Below are 21,094 nucleotides of genomic sequence, written 5' to 3' on the forward strand. Positions count from 1 at the left end.
AAGAGTCCAATTAAATGAATTGAAAAGAAACTTCTCATGGAAGATCGGCGATGAAGCGACAACCGCAGAAGGCTGACCACAACAATGGTCGACAGAGGATGGCAGTGATTCGCGAGGCGACGACCACGGAAGACAGAGACCGTGACCGTCAAAGCAAAGGCAAGCAATGGTGGGCTACGGCGGCGAGTGGCGACCGTTGAAAGTCGAATACGGCAATGGAGATTCTCACGCACGAGCAGCCGATTTTGTCAGTCCATTTGTCATCCAAAAGTTCTTCCTCAAGTTTCTCTTTGCTTTGGTGGTCGCTTCTGATCAGGGTCGTTTCCGATCATGGAAAGTTGCTGTTAAAATCCCCTCTGGTTATGGCAGCCATGAAGACCTGCAAGTGTCCCAACTCTCTGATTCCTCAAACTCAAGAGTCTTTTGATGCCCTTCCTCCGTTGCATCACTTTTGGATGCCAGTTCCATCGATAATACGCCCCCCAGCATTTTAAACGCTCTAATTAATGGGTCTTTTGATTATTGGGTTTAAGCTATATAGTGTTTTACGGTGAAATGTTTGCCAATAATATTAAGCTTAAAAGTTATGTACCTTAAAAGTTATGTTAATAGCATTTAGAAAAAGCCAGTTACCCTCAACTTTGATAAAAAACGCTACTGCGTTGACTGAGAAAAATACTATTCTACCCTCAAATATTTTTCATATTTACATGTTTGCCCGTGCTATCTTCTCCAATCATCTTCCCCTTCGCTTCTGTTCTGTCATTACTGTTGTCATCGCCCATCCTCCATAACAGTCGTCGTTCAAATGGGTAATTACAAGCAACCTCATGTTGATGGGTTACGCCATTGCAGCATCTAGTTCTAGATTTGTCGTTTCTGTTCTGCCATTACGTCACAAGCTGTCGTCGCCCCTCATCCACAATTGTCGTCGTTGTCGCCCATCTGGGCCGTTGCCCTCACCGGTCGCTTCACGCCGGCAATCGCCCCCACCAACCATCCCCACCCTCATCTCCTCCGTCCCCATCGCCCACTACATGTATGTATATATAATACATATAATAATATAGTATTAATATATTTTTAATAATCATGTATAATTTTTTAATATTTAATGATAAAATTTTATATCATTTAATATTATGTCTATTTTAGTTTTTTTATCAAGTTTTGATAGCTGCTCTTTCAAACCAAACACATAATTAATAATTGATAACTTAAATGCACATCTATCCAAACACATTATCAACTTAAACACTATTTAACTTTTAACTTAAAAGCTATTGAAAAAAAAGGCTAAGCCAAACAACCTATTAATGGTGATGGTCTTACAATTGCAATGATTATAATACGGATATGTTGGAAGTGAGTGCGTGTGTGTGTGGCTTTCCTTCCAAGCTTTGCTTTTCTTCCTCTAGAAGCTTGGTGACTTTCCTTCCAAGCTTGATTTTCTTTCTCTAGAAGCTTGGTAGCTTTCCTTCCTCTCCAAGTTTCCTTTATTGTTAAGATTGGTGGGGGCTATATATATAGGTTGTGTTGGCTCATTTTTTTGTGTGTGAAATTTTCCCTTCCTCCATAAACTTTCACGTTTCTTGCCTCTCAAGTTTTGTCTCCCATCTCGAGTTTTCTTCACTGAGAGCAAGTCTGTCCTGAGTTCTACTAGCTCAAATTGTTCGTGGTTGCCGTTCACCGGAGAGGTCATTTCATCCTGCTGAGACAGTCATCGTAACCTGCTTGTTGCCAATGCAGGGTGCTAACTGTCTTCAGGACAGCGCAAAGCGCGACTCGACTTGCTTATGTTCCTATCTCTTCCACGTCATATAAGTTTGTTCTTTTCAGAAGTGGAGTTCTTTGAGAACATATTCCCTTTTAAAGAAGATAAAGGCTATCGTCAGAAAGAAGGACAAGACTTCTTTGACACGTATTCTTCGATGACGAGAATCACGTCTATCAGGATGCTAATTGTTATTGCAGCGTTACACAACTTGGAGATACATCAAACAAATGTAAAAACAACATTCTTGAATAGAGATTTAGAAGAAGAAGTCTACATGGAACAACTTGAAGGGTTTGTTGTAAGGGGATATGAAAAGAAGGTTTGTAAACTAATAAAATCTCTTTATGGGTTGAAATAAGCACTTAAACAATGACATGAGAAATTTGATCACATGATGTTGTCAAATGGATTAAAGATAAAAGAGTGTGATAAATGTGTTTATGTGAAGGTTATAAATTAAGAATGTGTCATTGTGTGCCTGTATGTGAATGACATGTTGATAATGGGCACAAATCGAAGTGTCATACAATCCACAAAGCAGATGTTGAACTCTCATTTTGACATGAAAGATCTCGGTCTTGCTAATGTCATTATTGGAATTCGAATAATAAGAAATTTTGAATGGTATATTCTTTCTCAGTCACATTACATAGAGAAAGTGTTGAAAAGATTTGGTCACTTCGAGAGTAAGCCGGCAGTTACTCCGTTTGATCCAAATTCAAAATTAAAGAAAAATCATGTTGAAGGTGCATCTTCTCTGGAATATGCCAGAGTTATTAGGAGTTTGATGTACATCATGAATTGTACTAGACTCGACATCGTCTACTCTGTTAGAATGGGAGGTGCTATGGCACACACCAAGATGGGGGGTGAATTGGTTATATTAAAATTTTAGTTTGAAATTTATAATCCTTTTAATAGAAAATAAGAATTCAATGCAAGTGAGGATTTGATAAGTGATTGACAATAAAAAGAATTTAAGAACACAAGTACACAAGAACACCAAGATATGTAATAGTTCGGCTTAACCCAAACCTAATCCACTACCTTAACTCCTCACTAAGGATTTTCCAAGCAATTCACTAAAACCCCCTACTTAAACCAAATAGGTTCTCTAATATGCGATTAGAAAAATTACAAAACCTCCCACTCAAATGAGCCATCTAGCTACACAAGTTAGAAAATACAAGAAATAATACAAGGCTTGAAGTAAATAATTACAAGTGAAGATTAAAGCCTTGAAGAGAGAAAAATAAAGCACAGACAATGTAAATAAAAACAAGTATAAAATGTAAGCTCAATTCAATTTGTTTCCGTCCATTAGCCTTTTCTTGATCTCCTTGATTTGTATTTATAAGCATCCCAAAAGCCTTATCCAAAACTAGCCGTTTTGTGACCGTTGGAGTTGAAAAATTAGCCGTTATAACTTTCTGCGAAAAGAGTTAGTCGACAGAAGATAATCGACATGTTCATAAATAAAACAAGGCAACATAACAAAAATATGAATAAAACTTATAACATCATACACATAAATAGTCGAAAGAATAATTTTCATAGTCGACAGAAACTGCACAATAGTCGACAAATGCACAACACATAGTCGACAGTTGCCAGGCATAGTTGACAGAACATAAGCACATAGTCGACTATTCACTAGCAAAAACTTAATACTTAGACAACAGATGCTATAAAAATACTTTTAACTTCATTTTTCAATCTCCTAAATCATAAACAACACATATATATTGGAAAATACTTTGACCATAGACATTTGAGATTGCTTAAAGCATCATTTGATTTGGAGCATTAATATAATAAACACAATGGTTTTTCATCATCAAAACTATATCAAAGGAAAAACATCATACTCCGTAGGCAAGCTAACGAGATACACTAGCAATCCTGGGCATGACCATTGGAGTGTATTGATTAAGGTACTTAGATACTTGAAATACACGCTAGACTATGGATTACACTATACAAAATATCCACATGTACTGGAAGGATTTAGTGACGCTAATTGGATCTCTGATAGCTTAGAAACTAAATCAACTAATGGGTATGTGTTCACCCTAGGTGGTGCTGCTGTGTCGTGGAAGTCTTCGAAGCAGACGTGTATAGCACGGTCAACCATGGAGTCCAAGTTTATAGCTATGGACAAAGAAGGCGAAGAAGTTGAGTGGCTTTGCCATTTCCTCGAAAACATTCAATTATGGCCAAAGCTTGTTAACGCCATTTGCATATATTGTGACAACTTACCTGCCTCAATGAGGACTAAGAATAGTGTCTACAATGAGAAGTCAAGACACATTAGGCACAAGCATAACACTGTCAGAGAGTGTTACTCACAAATGGAATAATCTCCATTGATTATGTGAAATCAAAAGAAAATCTAGTTGATCCTTTGACAAAAGGAGTGACTCGCAAGCAAGTCAAATTTACATCGAAGGAAATGGGGTTAGAGCCTTTAAAATGACTTTTCTGGTGGTAACCAAACCTAGTTGACTGGAGATCCCAAGATTTAGGTTAAATTGGTTAACTGGCTGGAATAAGTCATAGTTAACACACTAAGAAACTTTTAGTTTCTCCCCATGTCTCAGAAATTGAAAAATGTGTCCTGTCGACGTTAAAGGGAAGGTCGATATCTTGAAATAAGAGGAGTAGTGACATGGTACTCTTAGTCAATGCTTTCCTATATAAGAATAGAAGTGGGGTCGCTTCTGTTGTTTTACTTTTGTATACTTAGTTTTGATGATGAAAAATAATATTTTATTTAATCCCTAAGTCATGTATCAAGGTTGTGGTTTTCAACATAAATCAATTTCAATATCAAGTATTATTTTGTAAGAATGAAAACCAAATGAATGTCAAGTATCGAGATTTCAAAGTCATATTTTTCTAAATCTGGAAGGTTAGCACCTTATAAGGAAACATATATGAAAATGTTTTCTTTTTAGAAAACTAACTCCCGGTATTTCAATAGCTAACATTCATTAGTGATAAAATAATTTTTAACGATATTTTTAAGAAATAGAAAGTGTATATCTTGGAGGCGGTAAAATCGCAAAATCTTAAGTTTATACTAAAACCCAAATTCTACTTTCTTATTTTTATGGATTTTGATTTTTTAGATACTTTTATTGAATACAAATGGGGGGTATTTTCTTATTTACATTTATATATTAAAGTAAATGGAAGATAAAATATAAATTAAACAAAATGAGGACATTTACTTAAACTAAAGAAATGTAAATATGTTGTGATATTTTGTATCAATCAAGTGTGCTTCTACATGTTACCAGTTAAGTGTTTAGATTTTTCAAATTGATAGTTGACTATATGCCTAAGTGTTGTCAACTATGCCTAAGGATAGTCGACTATGCCTGAGAATAGTCAACTATGCTTGATATTCTGTCGACTATGTATGGCTTCTGTCGACTATATTCTTCTATGTCGACTATGTATGGCTTATGTCGACTATATTCTTCTATGTTGACTATTGTGTAAGGATAATCGACTATGCTATTTCTTCTGTCGACTATGTTTGTATATGATATTCAAAATTTTCTTCATATTTTCGAATCTGTCGACTATGTGAATGTAATAGTCGATTATGAGTAGTTTTTGTTATACAATAGTCGACTATACCCTATTTTGTCCATCGACTGTTTGTTTCTCAGAAGTCAATAACGGCTAGTTTTTCAATTTTCAATAGCTAGTTTCTCATTCTCCAACGGCTCAATAACAGCTAGTTTTGGGCAAGGCTCTTGGGATGTTTATATATACATATCAAGGAGATCAAGAGAAGGTAAATGGACGGGAACAAATTGAATTGAGCTTACATTTTATACTCGTTTCTATTTACATTCACTGTGCTTCTATTTTCTCTCTTCAAGGCTGTGATCTTAATATGTATACATTCATTTAAGTCTTGTATCATTTTTGAGAGACATTGTAACTAAGAGATTTATCTCTTAGATTATCTCCAATTATACATTTCTTATATTTCCTACCTTGTGTAGCTAGAGGGCTCATTTGATTGGGAAGTTTGTAAATTTCCTAGTTGAGGACTAGAGGACCTACTCGGGTTAAGTAGGGGGTTGATAGTGGATTGTTTTGAAAATCCTTAGTGAGGAGCTAAGGTAGTGGATTAGGCTTGGATTAAGCCGAACCACTATAAATTCTTGTGTTCATCTCTTGCTTGTGCTTTTATTTCATTTATTATTTCAAGTATTTCAATAATCCTCACTTGCATCAAAATTTTCCATCAAAAGGATTTCAAAATTCTATCAAGTTTTTAAAATAACCAATTCATCCCCCCTCTTGGTGTGTGCCATAGCACCTCTCGGTCAAACAACTTCTATGAGAACTTTTCAATGGCTTGGATTCTTTAGAGCTCTCATGAAACCCAGAATGCTGTCCAAGACCAAAATGGACACAATCATCCAGAACTCAGTGGGTCAAGACGAGTTTGGTGTGATGTCTATTGTCTTAATTTACCTTCGGAATGATAGTTCAAGAGCTACTCTCACTATTTCTTTGATAAGTTCAATAAACATTCACTAAAAAAGATTCAAGTCCAAAATACACCTTGATGCATAATTTGTCTATTTGCTCTCAATGACTCTAAGTTTTCCTTCCTCTCCAAGTTTCCTTCATTGTTAAGATTGGTGGAGACTTATATATATATAAGTTGTGTTGGCTCTTTTTTGTGTGTGTGAAGTTTTCTCTTCTTCCATAAACTTTCACGTTTTCTCGCCTCTCAAGTTTTGTCTCCCATCTCAAGTTTTTCTTCACTGAGAGCAAGCATATCCTGAGTTTTGCTAGCTCCGGTTGTTCGTGGCTACCGTTCACCGGAGAAATCGTTTCATCTTGCTGAGACAGTCGTCGTAGTCTGCTTGCCACCAATGTAGGGTGCTAACTGTCTTCAAGACAAAGCAAAGCGTGACTCGACCTGCTTTTGTTCCTGCCTCCTCCACGTTCCAGAAGTTTGTTCCTGTTTCCTTGCCATTCTAGTTGCGAGCGTTGTTATTCAACTGCCTTCCTCGCTTTGTTGTTTTGTTTGCGGGTTAAAACTGTTTTCTTGTATCTTGGATTACTACTTTGTAAGTTTCACATACATATATATTCTTTTTATATTCCTAACAAGATCTGGGTTGCTAAAGAAGCACCCAAATCTGAAACAAATCTGAATTGTTAAAGGCATAAACCTAGAGTAGATCTAGTTTAAAATATATATATATAATGTGTGTACTTTTTTGAGCACGAAGATAAGCATTACGTTGAACCACAAAAATAAAATATAATAATTTTTTTTATTGTGGATGTAAGAGTTACGCCAAATTGCAAAAACAAAATCTAATTATTCTTTCTGAATGTGAAGATAGACATTACGTCAAACTGCGAAAATAAAATATGATTATTCTCTCTAATTACAGATGTAAACGTTACACTGAACTATAAAAATAAAATATAAATATTTTTTCTAATTGTAGATGTGGACATCACGCCGAACAGCGAAAACAAAATATAATTATTCTCTCTAATTGAGGACATAAACGTTACATCGAACCGCAAAAAAAAAATATAAATATTCTATCTTATTGCAGACGTAAGGGTTACGCCAAACCACAAAAATAAAATATAATTATTCTCTTTAATTGCAAATGTAAGTGTTATGTCAAACCGTGAAAATAAAATATTAATATTCTTTCTAATTGCAGACGTCAACAACTATATACACACAAAATTGGGGAGCCTCAACAAAAATTATTTCAAGATGACCGTTAAGATGTTCAGGGGTCGCTTGCACCAATAGATGAAGGACTCGCCCCGAACATACGCGAATATTGAAATCGTTAAGATGTTCGGGGGTCACTTGTGTCGACAAACAAAAGACTCGCCCCGAACACACGCGGATATTGAAGATCGTTAAGATGTTTGGGGATCTCTTGCGTCAACAGATGAATGACTTACCCCAAACACGTGGATGAAGACCATGTTTGGGGGTTGCTTGCGTCGATAAACGAAGGACTCGCCCTGAACACACACAGATATTGAAGACCATCAAAGATGTTTGGATGTCGCTTGTGTCGACGGGACAAATGACTCGCCTCGATCACATGTGAATGTTGAAGACCATTGCGATATTCAAGGGTCGAAAGCGTCAATGAACAGAAGACCCAACCCCGAACACTCGTGGATGTTGAAGTCCGTTAAGATGTTTGAGGGTCAGTAGATGAGCAAGACTCGCCTTGGACATACGCAACAACCGTTAAGATATCTAGAGGTCAGTAGATGAACAAGACTTGCCTCAGACACATGCGACGAAAAAGACCGTTAAAACGTTTGGGAGTTAATAGATGAATAAGACTCGCCTTGGACACAAGCCACAACCGTTAAGATGTCTGGTGGTCAAAGAATGAACAAGATTCGCCTCAGACACGAGGCGAAAAAGATGGTTAAGATGTCCAGGCGTCAGTAGATGAACAAGACTCGCCTCGGACACACGCAGCAAGAGTTAAGATGTTTGGGGGTCGTTTGCATTAACAGACGAAGGACACACCCCGACCACACACAAATGTTGAAGTCCGTTAAGATGTCTAGAGGTCAGTAGACATACAAGACTCACCTCGGACACACACAACAACCACTAAGATGTTTGCAGGTCAGTAGATAAACAAGACTCGCCTCAGACACACGCGACGAAAAAGACCGTTAAGATGTCCAATGGTCAGTAGATGTACAAAACTTACCTCGAACATATACAACAACTGTTAAGATGTTTAGGAGTCAATAGATGAACAAGACTCGCCTCAAACACACGTAGCGAAAAAGACTGTTAAGATGTATGGGGGTCAGTAAACATACAAGACTTGCCTCAAATACGCGCAATAACTGTTAAGATGCTTGGGGGTCAGTAGATGAATGAGACTCGCCTCAAACTCATGCGACGAAAAAGAGTATTAAGATGTCTAAGAGTCATTAAACGTACAAGACTCACCTCGGACACAACAATCGTTAAGATGTCTGGGGTTAGTAGATGAACAACACACACCTCAAAGTCACGCGACAACCGTTAAGATATTTGAGAGTCACTTGCATCGACGGATGAATAACTCACCCTAAACACACACAAATATTGAAGACTATTAAGATGTTTGCAGATCACTTGTGTCGACAAACGAAAGACTCACCCCCACACACGCACGAGGATGTTCAAAAAATCAAAGCGCGGACGTGCGAGAACGGTTTAAAAATCGAAGCACAAGGGTGTAAGAACGATTAAAAAAAACAAAAATGCAAAAAGCGTGCAAATGATCCAAAATCAAAAACTCAAAAAGTAATCTATCATAAAAAATAAAGACAGGTCATAACACAGTTTACTCTTCCATTCGAGAAACTCAAATGAAAGAATAAGGAGCAATTGTTGTATTATAAACAAACTAGTTCATCACCCGTGCGATGCACGGAAGTTCATATACATTAAATTTATTTAATATTAACAATCATAATTTTTGTATGTGTAAATAAATACGACAATAATAAAAACTTAAGAAGTGAATATAGTAATGTGATACATCTGTTTAAAAAGTTAATACATCTCGAGAGAACTATTATAAATTTTGAAAAACCTCTTTAAAAACTACATTTGTCGTTGAATTTGTCTGGCTCCCATCTTTGTCACAAATCAAAATTTTCAATCATTTGCGATTTGTAACTCTAGAAACAACTACGTATAATTGTTCGTGATTGAAAACTGGTTTCTTCAAGTACAACCCAATATGAGATAGTGATTGACCTTGACTTTTGTTGATTGTCATTGCGTACGACACAATAAGAGAGAATTGCCTCATTCGTAGTCTGAAAGGCAGCCTAGGGTCAGATGGAGTCAATGTCATCATTGGAATAAGAACCTTATGTCCAGCATTGCTACCTGTCATAATTTTTGCCTCAAGAACATGGTTTCCGGTTCTTGTGATAACCAACCTAGTGCCATTGCATAACCCCACAGAATGATCTATGCTTCTCAACAGCATAATCGAAGTGCCAACCTTTAGCTTCAATTCATGGTTCGGCACATCAGAGCACCTAATTGCATTTAAAAATTCAGGCGTGTGAAGGTTTTGTAAAAGATCAACATTGCAATCTGATCTGCAAGTTGTGTCTGAATTTAAGTATGTTTTTGCCTCAGCTGCATTAAGTGAAATCATGTACTCATTGACAGCCTCCACAACATCAAGAGTCGGTGCTAGTATAGCTCTACCTTGAAGATATTCAGTTTCATTAACATTAGAAGTAAAGTTCGGATACGTGTTGTTCACGATTGAGGCAACAGGATCATCAAATGCATTCAACAACAGGTCATCTAGTATATCAATAACTGCATTACTGTCGTTCAGACCGCCAATTGTTCCATCCCCTATGCTTGCTATCCATTCAGAAAAAGACTTTAAGTTGATCAAGTCTTCACCAAATTCAACATTTTGGAGCCTCATGTTTTTTGTCAATCTCAATACCTTACAATTTGTCCATAGGTACGATGAATTGATGGTTGCAAGCACGATATCTTGTCTAGTATCTTTTGGAATCACAGGTAATATTTGGTCGAAAGTCCCCTCCAAGGACTACTACCTTCCCTCCAAATAGTAATTTTGAACTCATTGGGTTATTGAATCTTAGAATATCTCGCATGCTCTTATCCAAAGCCTCAAAACAATATTTATTCATCATAGGAGCCTCATCCCAAATGATAAGACTACTTCTGATTATTAACTCTGCAAGAGGACTTCCTTGTTTAATGTTGTAGGTTGAATCTTTATTCGAATTTAGTGGAATTGCAAATCTGGAGTGAGCAGTCCTACCACCGGGTAGAAGGAGAGATGCTATTCCACTCGATGCTACATTCAACACGATTTCTCCCTTCAATCTTAGAGCTGCGGATAGAGTTTTCCACACAAAGGTCTTGCCAGTTCCTCCATATCTGTATACAAAAAACATACCACCTCTATTCAACCTCACTGCATTCATTAGAATGCCATAGACATGTCGTTGCTCATCATTCAGATTAAACACCAATTTAATGTACTCTTGGGACAAAACATTTCTGTTGTATCGTAATTCATCTTGTATATGTCTATTTTGATAGCAGGAAAAATATTCTGCATTTGGGAACGGCATTGATTGAAAATCTCGCAAACTCTTTCCACTACTTCTCAATATCTTTTTTATCTCCACAAGAGTATAACCTTTTATTTCTTCTTCAGTCAATTCCAATTCTGCATATTGTGGACACAATTAAAAAATATTGGAAACGTTGTCATAATACAATTAAATGCTAAATTACATATGTAGCACAAATATTAAAATATAATTGAATACCTTCATGTTGCAACATGTTTCGTCGGTTGTAAAGTATATCATCAGAGAGGTATTGCCAACATTTTTCCCATACAATTTCGGGTCGAGATAGAGAATCAGACAACAACAAAGTCGCAAAAAGATTTCTCAAACAATGTGCAGATCCCCAGTGACTTGCCTCTACAATACCATCAACATATTATTTGTCATCATTTAGCAATCCAAGTGCGTAGAAAGCATCTCTGTAAGAACTATATTGAACACCGCCAATACATTTCAATTCGTCGAAGCTTGTTGGCCCACGAACTATATTTAGGAGGCTTCTCAAGTAATACATTTCTCCACAACCCGGAGGTACGTAAAATATATGTCCAATAGAGAATCCACGTTTTCTCGAGTGCCATTCTCTAATTGATTGCTTCCAAACAAACTTGTTGGGAAATTCTGCATAAGTTAGTTCTCTTGCTTCAGGGTATATTTTATTAGCATCCATCCACACAAGGAACATGCTCTAGTTCACAAAAGGTCGATTTACCACTCGATCAATCGGATCAGGTACAGTTGTTTAATTTGTTTAATTTCCTTTATCTGTTGGAAATTTCACATTTATTTCTTGGAGTTTATCTTGATTTTGGATTGAGTTAATTTTTCTAAAATAAAATTATACCACTCAATTTAAATGGAAGAACAACCGAAACTCACCTTCTATTCAACGAACTCAAAATCATGATCTCGAACTAACAAACATACATTAGGCTTTAACTCCACTGATTAATTGTGTATATTGGGATTATTATTGGTGGTTTTTGGGTTGTCTCCACTGTGGTACCCGAGACAACCCACTGCACAACCAAATGTGCAGTAGAAATTGAAAAGACAGCTACACACCATCCAATGGTACACTTATGCACTTTGCCGGCTATGACAGTGTTCAGGTATAAACTTGTTTAATTTCCTTTCTCTACTGGAAATTTCACATTTATTTCTTAGAGTTTATCTTGCATTTGGATTATGTTTAGGCTATAACTTCACTGCTTAATTGTGTATATTGGTTGGGATAATTATTGGTGGCTTTTGGGTTGTCTCCACTGTGGTACCTGAGACAACCCACTGCAGTGGAAATTGTTTAGGTAGCTGCGCACCATCCAATGGTACACTTCTGCATCTTGCCGGCTATGATAGTGTTCAAGTACACTTGTTTAATTTCCTTTTTCTGTTGGAAATTTCACATTTATTTCTTGGAGTTTATCTTGGTTTTGGATTGTGTTTAGGCTATAACTCCACTGAATAATTGTGTATATTGGGATTATTATTGGTGGTTTTTTGGTTGTCTCCACTGTGGTACCTAAGACAACCAACTGCACAATCAAATGTGCAGTGAAAATTAAAAAGCCAGCTACACACCATCCAATGGTATACTTATGCACTTTGTCGGCTATGACAATGTTCAGGTATACATTTGTTTAATTTCCTTTCTCTGCTAGAAATTTCACATTTAATTTGTTTAATTTCCTTTATCTGCTGGAAATTTCATATTTTTTTTCTTGGAATTTATCTTGATTTTGGATTGTGTTTAGGCTATAACTCCACTGATTAATTGTGTATATTGGGATTATTATTGGTGATTTTTGGGTTGTCTCCACTGTGGTACCTGAGACAACCCACTGCACTATAGGTGTCAAAAGGGCCGGCCCGAGTCGACCCACGGGCTTTTTAAACCGGCTGGGTCGGCCCTTTTACTAAAAGGGCTGGGCCGGGCCGGGCCTGGGCCTGGGCCTGGGCCCTTTTGCCATGGATAGGGCCCGAGGCCCACGGCCCCCCTATAAAGGGGCCGGGCCGGGCCAGCCCGTGGGCTAGAGGGCCGAGCCGGGCCCTTAGCCCACAGGGCCTAGCGGGTCGGGCCCGGCTTTTTTTTTTTCTTTCTTTTTTTTAAATAATTTTTTTAAAAATAATACATATATAAAAATTAATTTTTTTCTTTTAAAAATATTTTAAATCTTAATTCTTAAGTTTTAAATATTATTTCATTATTTTATATTTCAAAATTCTATATGCCTTATAATTTGTTTTGTGAATTGATATGAAAAATAATGTACATATAAAAAGGAGAATGTTTATTTATAATTTAAATATATAAAAAATTTAACTTAAAAATTTTAAATAAATTGATGGTTATTATTTATATATATTGTGAAATTAAATTTTTTAGTATCCAATATCAATAATTACTAAAGAATAACAAAATTAAAAAAAAAAATTAGTAAGGGCATTATTGGCCCATAAGGGCCTCATGGGCTTGGCCCATAAGGGCCACGGGCCGGGCCGTGGGCCCAATTTCTTTGGCCCAGCCCGGCCCGTTTGAACAATAACGGGCCAGGCGACCCCTTTTGACACCTCTACACTGCACAACCAAATGTGCAGTGGAAATTGAAAAGGCAGCTGCTACACACCATCCAATGGTACACTTATGCATTTTGTCGGCTATGACAGTGTTCAGGTATACATTTGTTTAACTTGTTTAATTTCCTTTCTTTATTGGAAATTTCACATTTATTTCTTAGAATTTATCTTGATTTTGGATTGTGTTTAGGCTATAACTCCACTGCTTAATTGTGTATATTGGTTGGAATTATTACACCATCCAATGGTACACTTACACACTTTGCTGACTATGATAGTGTTCAGGTATTCACTTGTTTAATTTCCTCTCTCTGCTAAAAATTTCACATTTATTTTTTTGGAGTTTATCTTGTTTTTGGATTATGTTTAGGCTATAACTCCACTACTTAATTCTGTATATTGGTTGGGATTATTACACGATCCAATGGTACACTTATACACTTTGTCGGCTATGATATTGTTCAGGTATACACTTGGATTGTGTTTAATTTGTATAATTTCCTTTTTCTGTTGAAAATTTCACATTTATTTCTTGAAGTTTATCTTGATTTTGGATTGTATTTAAGCTATAACTTAACTGTTTAATTGTGTATATTAGTTGGGATTATTATTAGTGATTTTTGGGTTGTCTCCACTGTAGTACCCGAGACAACCCACTGAAATGGAAATTAAGAAGACAGCACATCATCCAATGGTACACTTCTGCACATTACCAACTATGACAATGTTAAATTATATTTGTTTAATTTGTTTAATTTCATTTCTCTATTAGAAATTTCACATTTCTTTTTTGAAGCTATAACTACACTGTATAATTTGTTTAATTTCCTTTCTCTTGCTAAAAATTTATTTGTGTTCAGGTTTGTTTTTGTTCTAAAAATGATTTTGTGAGTGTAAAGGTTATATAAATTCAATTATATTTTGTTTATTTTTTCAAAAATGACTTAACATGATTTTTAGTTTATAACAATTATTAATCATTGCGATATTCAAAATAACCCACTGTATAACCAAATATGCAATGAAAATTAAAAATACAATTGTCTGCCATCCATTAAAAATCTAGACTTAATTTTATTTTAGATAAGCAAAAAAAAATTAACAAAATATAATAAAATATCAAAATAAAAACTAAAAATAGGCAAAAAAAATATTTTGACAACTGTTTTATTATAATATATATATAGATGCCCATTAAAAACCCAAGAACCCAAAATAATATTTTGAGCTAAAAAACCTAAATTTCTCATATGCGAAGAGTCCCACGCAATCACGCAAACAAAATAATTCTAACATTCAAAAATTTATTTCTCTAAAAAGGTAAACAATTATCCAAAAAAATTCTAATTTAAAAAAAATAAAATATTAAAATAAACATCATCTATAACAAACCAAACTAATCAAGATAAACATCATTTATAATAATTCTAGTCTCAGTCAAATTAAAATTAATTAAGATAAAATATTATTTACAATAATCCTATTTCTGTTACACTTTATATCACTCCATATTTTCCTATAAATAAGCAGACATTCATTCCTAAAAAGATACAACAACATGTTTTTTGAATAACATGATTGCTAGCCAAATTACCTGCAAGCAAAAGTTAACAAGAAGTTCCCTCTCCAGATCAAAGTTCTGATCTCTGCTACATGATGCTCTCAGCTGTCCAACAAAACATAAAAAAACCACTCCTAATCTGGCATGGAACATGAATACAATAAAAACTTAATAACAGTTCCCAACTCAAGTACTTTCAGTCTCAGATCCTCCCTCCCCTGTAATCTGCATTCACCGCATAAAACCTGTCAAAAATTTCGTCATACTGTGTTAATATCCAAGTCCTTGGTCATTTGACGCGAGAAGGCCTGAATCTGCAGAGCTTGCGATGTACATAAGATAGGAGGAGCTAAAGATGAGGAAGATGACATAAAACGAAACCACAAGAAAATTGAATCATAACTTGCCTGGAAATGACCGGTGGTCACAATGTGCCTGATTGCAAATAAAGAGATACAAACAGACCTGCAACAAAAGAAAAGACTAGGAAAGAAACAGGAACCGGAACTTAAAGCATGCATCAAGACATGTGCTATAAAATACAACACAGGGTGGCAACCTCCAAGGTTGATATTGATAAGAATTTATTGCAGGGCAGTAGTGCTTTAGGAAAAGCCTAACTGCAGATTTTTAACTGAATTGTTAATTATTTTTATTTAGCATCACCCTGTAAGATTTTAGAAGAAATTCAAAATTTTGTAAAATTTAAAGATCCCATATACATGTCCAGTATTACACTCAGACTTTCTTCAAGTCACTGAATTACAAGCATTAAGTACAGGGGAAACCATAAGGAAAGCAAGAATGGTAGTCAGCTGAAAAGGTAAAAATTCACAAATCAAGCAGATTTCATGGCAGAAGATACAGATCCCTCTCCGGGGTTTTATGATTGAACCAAGCTTCTGAGCTCAGCCTTTTCTTTTTGCCTTGATGAAATTATCCTTTGAATTTGGCTTGTGGCTTCTTTTGTGTGAACAAGCCAATCTTGAGCTTATTAATTTTCTGAGTTCATTTCTTACTGAACACTGCTATATAAAAGCAAGAATATGGGAATATTAAGAAGAAAATACTATTGTGACATGCAGAACCATATCAAATCTAGTAATCGGTAAATGCTATCACTCCGAATTGCCTTCTTTTTCACCCAACAAATGCATCATCAACTTGAAATCTATCGTCAGAAGACAAACAGCATAAAGTCAACGCACCAAACATGCATAACCCAGAGCAGGGGGGTGTTTTGCCGTGGAGGTGTTTGTTCCAAATGAGAGTAGGCATGACATTTTAAGAGGAAAGGAATTTAAAAAAGTCCATAGCTAATTATGAAAAAAACTTTAAAGGGCTGCATTTAGAGGGTAAACAGGACATGATGCACGCAAACACACAAATCAAGTCACACAGCAATTACAAGCCTTATATGGTCAACTACATGAATTTTAAACCTCCAAGAAGAATCAAGTACAAAAAAATCAGGAAAGAGTATTTGGCACTCAAAAAAAAAAAAAATTATCCAACCATAGAACAGGGTTGCACACTGCCTGCAAAGTGGAAAAAGGCGTGACCTATATTTTTTAGGATATATCTGTTTTTGAAACTGGAGCTTCTTATTCAATGACCAACCAAAATATCACATTTATTAGAAAGCAATAATACATACCACAGAAATATTAATTGGTTCAATATCCATATCCTCCATGCTGCGGTGCCTGCTGGTTTCTGTAGTACTGTTGTCCATTTGGCATGAATCTGTCGTCATTTCTTTCGTCATTATTGTTGGAACCCAAGACATTGTCCTTATTAACTTGTTCTGCATGTTCCCTTTCCTTGTTCCATTGCTCAATTCTAGCACGTCTCTCTTCGCTTCCTTCCCTACTCGGGCTCCTCTTCCTTCTATGCCCACGACTCCCGTGTGGGCTCCTGCTTCTTCCTGTCCTATATTTAGGGCTTGTAGTCCTGCGCCTCCTGCTATGACTCTCATGGTAATAGTCCCCGTCATCATATCTTCTATGCCCATGACTTTCATGAGATCGCTCATCGTAACTGCGATGTCTGTATGGACTTCGGCTTCTGCTCCTACTGCGGCTATGCCTTCTGTGATAGCTCCCAAACAAATGGCGTCTCAACTCTCTATCATCAATTAAGAGTAAGAACGTATAATGAGTCACTTTAGAATAAAGTCAGGCTGCAAATTTTATGAACACAGTCAAGATGAGCAAAGCAAGTATTTGAAGAATCATACCTGCTTATTCTTTTCAGATGCATAAAGTTGCAATATCCACCACGATTGCAGGCATTCTCCTCAAATTGCCTACATGTAGCCTCGCGAAAATCAGTCACAGGGGAAAAGTCAACAATGATGGGTCGACCTGATATACAATACATAACAATATGCTGAGTAATTGGAAAGCAATTTTTCAGGTATTGAATATGTTAAGAAGAAAGATGAGTACGACATGGGACTAATCAGTTACTGGCAAAAAGTCAACAACAATGGTTGATCTGAGGCATAATAAATAAAAACATGCTTAGTAATTAAAAAACTTGTCAGGAATTGAATATGCTGAATGAAAAAGGATAATACAACACACAAAAAATAACCAAAAACAACAAAAAGGATGAAATGAATTTTTACCAGCATAAAATCTTCCACTAAGACTTTTTAAAGCATTTGCAGCTTGCTCTTCTTCACTAAACTGAACGTAAACATTACCCACCTGGCAATGCAATAGGGCGTGAGCTCATAAGACACTCATGCAATATAATTCAAAAAGAAATAAAACCAGTAGGTATACACTATGGTTCACATATGGTTACCATGTGGTCAGCTAGGTTGTCACAAACGTTAAGGCTTTCAATCTCTCCATATTTGCTCAGCTCTTCAAACAAATCTTCATAAAAATCCTACATTTCACACAATAAGCAAGATAAGAAAAGCTCACCAAATTGCACAACTCTTGATGCAGAAATAATGTTGCTTAACTGAAAATTGATACAATGGTGCTGCTTATAAAAATAAACAGTTAAATAAAGATATTGACAAAAGAGTGGTTAACAACACACAACTTTTTTCAAGAAAAATAAAAGGTATACAAATATGAGTAGATTTAACTTGAAAATTATTGAAAATCATGGTTTAACCCCTCTTCACACCTGAGAGAAAACAAACACTCAAAATCCACAAATTACATGAAATCCAGAGCTATAACCAATGGAACGCGATCTATACAATAAAGAAATATGCATTGTTCAACCTGAAAAATCTTCTTTCTCCTTTCTTCTTTTAAAATTTTTTGGCGTGGATCAAATCACCAAAAATTCCTACACGACACCTTTCCCATGCAAAGCATAAATCCTAAACAATTTCATGCGCTCCTTTTTCGATACTCGGAAACTGTAAATAAAATCAGAAATTTGGTGGGTGGGGACTTAACATAATAACACTAAATTGAAAGGACTAAAAAAAAAAAACCTGTTCACTACTTTGATTGATGGACACATGGAAAAAAAAAAACCCCAAAACCAAACCAGAATCCAAGAAAACAAAACCAGACGTCAACCAATAAACCTCTAGTCAAATACAGAAGCTCGGAGCAACACATCACCAGAAGGTAAAGAACCGAAACTAAAAAGAAAAACGGCGAGAACGCCTCACTTCGATATACACGCAAGGGAAGTGAGAAAAGATAGAGCGTGATCACTGCCAAACATGCGGAAACCCTAAGATATCCGCAACGATACCGAGTCACCAGACCGAAATCATGAATTTTGCAAAATACGATGAACCAAATCTAGGGGGCAAACGTACAAACCTCGAAGTGTTCCTGGATTTTGCGGGGGTCGATGGGATTGCCCTGGGCGTCGACGCCGGGAGTGATCATGTCGGGGCGCTGGTACATGTTGGAGAGGAGAAGCGTGGGGCTGATGGAGGGCTTTGTGTGGAGCCTCGAGCACCGGTCACCGTGCCGGCACGCTCCGATCTTGAAGTAGAACGGACAGTTCACTCTGTCCTTCTCCGTCCCGAATATCGACGCCAAGTGCTCCGCCATTCTCACACAAACCCTTCTCTCTCTCTCTCTCTCTCTCTCTCTCTCGAGCTGGAAGTCTCTGAAGCTTTGTAGACCGGTAGAAGATTGGAATAGAATGTTCTAGGAGGAACCGTTGGGGGTTTTATAGGGTGAACAAGGGGCCTGCCATGGGCCGGAGTACCTTTTAGGCCCAGTAACATATATCGCCCGGCCCACCATGAATTCTAATCCGACGCTGGATAAGATTGCAAATCAAACGAGTGGACTCGAGACGTTGTTGTGGGATCGTTTATATTAAATGAGCATCAAAACAAGCAGAGTTCTAAACTTAAAAGCACATTTAAATTACTTTAAACTAGTGGAACACATAAAAGAGCTATATTTTAGCTTTTATTTAAATTTTAAATAATATGATAAAAATGTAAATTACAAAAAAAATACATATTATTTTAGAACAAACCTTATTCACAGGTTAAATAAATCATAAATTTTAAAATTCAAACTCGATTTGTTTATTAAATTACAGTACAAACTTAAAAAAAATTGATTTGACTCTGCTTGCCTAACTAATAAAATAAGCTTAGCCTGTGAGTTTTTTACCGGCGGCCTGTTCGTCTGCAGCGTAGGGGGTGGAAGTGAAATTCAGTCTAGTAATAGATAATATATATTTTCTTTTCCAAAACGTTTACAGGAAGGTGGTTTGCCCGAGAGGTTAAGGGGGAAGACTTAAGATCTTCTGCACATAAGTGCGCGTGGGTTCGAACCCCACAGCCACCAGCCTTTTTCTATTATGTTATCAGACCAACATAACAGAAAAAAGGGTACAATTTCCTTTACCTTTCTTTCAACACAAACTCAAAAGTAAAAATACACAACAATCATTTTATATAATAAATTAAAAATAAAAACCCATGCGTTTGCCGGGAGTCGAACCCGGGTCTATTGCTTGGAAGGCAATTATCCTAACCGTTGGACTACAAACGCTGGTTGCCTGGCTGTTTTATTGTTTTCTTTTTAACTTAATTTTCATACCCGCAACAATATTTATTAATAGGCACTGTTATCAATGATAAACATTTTCTACGAGTTTTTTTTTTTTTTTAACTTGAAGCTACCTTTTTTTTATCTTAATACAAATAATATATTCAACCATAACATTGGGTTAACTGCATTTATGGTCTAACAAGACATTGGGTTATTGTTAATTTTTTAATAAATATAAATTATTATTTTATCTTTATCAACTAGTATATATTTAAATAATATATACACGTCAATATATTATTTACAATAACATGGTATTTATGGTAGACGTTAGAGTCAATTAGAACTAAAATGTTTGATAATTAAATATTCAATAATTGATAATATTCTCTAATTATTATATTCGAGTGAAGATAAATTTAAAATTAGGTGATTAATCAAGAGATTGTAACACAAATAAGTAATACCGATCATTTATGTTATTTTGACATCATACCTTTTACAAAAACTAAGTTAAAAGGAGTCTAACATTCAAGCTTCCATTATTTGAATCAAATGTATAAATTTACCTTTCAATTGCATAAATCTTTATATAATAGAGATATATAATATTTATATAATAGAGATAATATTTTCCTAGTGTTCTATAGAATAAAGTTAAAAGTAAATTTTGAGCTTTTTGTGAAATTATGTGAAAGTCCATATCCTAGAAACTAAAAGTTGGGACTTAGGGTCGGGACACCTTGCAGTCTCTTGAAAGTGTTAAATTAAGAGATCTTAATCTCCCAACGAACGAAGGCTAGGAAACTTATGATTTTTTGGAGATTGTCTATTGCCTTAAACATTGGTCTCATGAATGTCTATATCTATATCGGGGGACTATTTTTGTTTCCTCAAGATTATAAGTTATTATATAAAATTTCTTTTAATTGAGAGGATTTTTAAACAAAACATGAATAATTTAACTTTGATATTTAAAATTTTTTC

The 21,094-nt window shown here is 35.8% G+C and overlaps 2 protein-coding genes and 2 non-coding genes across 6 annotated transcripts; 1 reads left to right on the forward strand and 3 right to left on the reverse strand.

The window, feature by feature from the left end:
• Window positions 1-9,480: 9,480 nt before the first annotated feature.
• LOC127796905 (uncharacterized) lies at window positions 9,481-10,275 on the reverse strand. The gene has a single exon (XM_052329311.1). It carries the CDS (start codon window positions 10,273-10,275, stop codon window positions 9,481-9,483), a length of 795 nt encoding a protein of 264 aa, XP_052185271.1.
• A 4,773-nt stretch (window positions 10,276-15,048) lies between these two features.
• LOC127798147 (splicing factor U2af small subunit B-like) lies at window positions 15,049-19,215 on the reverse strand. Of its 3 annotated transcripts, none has more exons than XR_008022341.1 (7): window positions 18,908-19,215; window positions 17,913-17,999; window positions 17,731-17,812; window positions 17,338-17,464; window positions 16,756-17,225; window positions 15,506-15,563; window positions 15,049-15,343 (listed from the first exon to the last, which is right to left on the reverse strand). XR_008022341.1 is itself a non-coding variant. In XM_052331494.1 (6 exons), exons 1-5 carry the CDS (start codon window positions 19,142-19,144, stop codon window positions 16,775-16,777), a joined length of 984 nt encoding a protein of 327 aa, XP_052187454.1. In that variant the 5' UTR covers window positions 19,145-19,215; the 3' UTR covers window positions 15,049-15,343; window positions 16,756-16,774. The 3 variants fall into 3 exon arrangements, 1 of the variants encoding a protein (XP_052187454.1); XR_008022342.1 differs by having other exon boundaries at window positions 15,049-15,412; XM_052331494.1 differs by lacking the exon at window positions 15,506-15,563.
• A 602-nt stretch (window positions 19,216-19,817) lies between these two features.
• Window positions 19,818-19,900, forward strand: TRNAL-UAA (transfer RNA leucine (anticodon UAA)). Its single transcript has one exon. It is a non-coding gene; the product is annotated as a tRNA-Leu (tRNA).
• A 135-nt stretch (window positions 19,901-20,035) lies between these two features.
• TRNAG-UCC (transfer RNA glycine (anticodon UCC)) lies at window positions 20,036-20,107 on the reverse strand. The gene has a single exon. It is a non-coding gene; the product is annotated as a tRNA-Gly (tRNA).
• Between the last annotated feature and the right edge of the window lie 987 nt (window positions 20,108-21,094).

This window comes from Diospyros lotus, chromosome 3 (genome assembly GCF_014633365.1).
Source record: "Diospyros lotus cultivar Yz01 chromosome 3, ASM1463336v1, whole genome shotgun sequence".
NCBI lineage: Eukaryota > Viridiplantae > Streptophyta > Magnoliopsida > Ericales > Ebenaceae > Diospyros > Diospyros lotus.

What these genes read in the sequence shown, in the direction of transcription:
- LOC127796905 (XM_052329311.1), bottom strand. Translation starts at nt 10,275, where the DNA reads ATGAGGCTCCAAAATGTTGAATTTGGTGAAGACTTGATCAACTTAAAG.
- LOC127798147 (XM_052331494.1), bottom strand. Translation starts at nt 19,144, where the DNA reads ATGGCGGAGCACTTGGCGTCGATATTCGGGACGGAGAAGGACAGAGTG. An exon ending in AAATCCAGGAACACTTCGAG is followed by an intron (nt 18,000 to 18,907) that starts GTTTGTACGTTT and finishes TGTGAAATGTAG; the next exon opens with GATTTTTATGAAGATTTGTT. An exon ending in ACAACCTAGCTGACCACATG is followed by an intron (nt 17,813 to 17,912) that starts GTAACCATATGT and finishes TTGCATTGCCAG; the next exon opens with GTGGGTAATGTTTACGTTCA.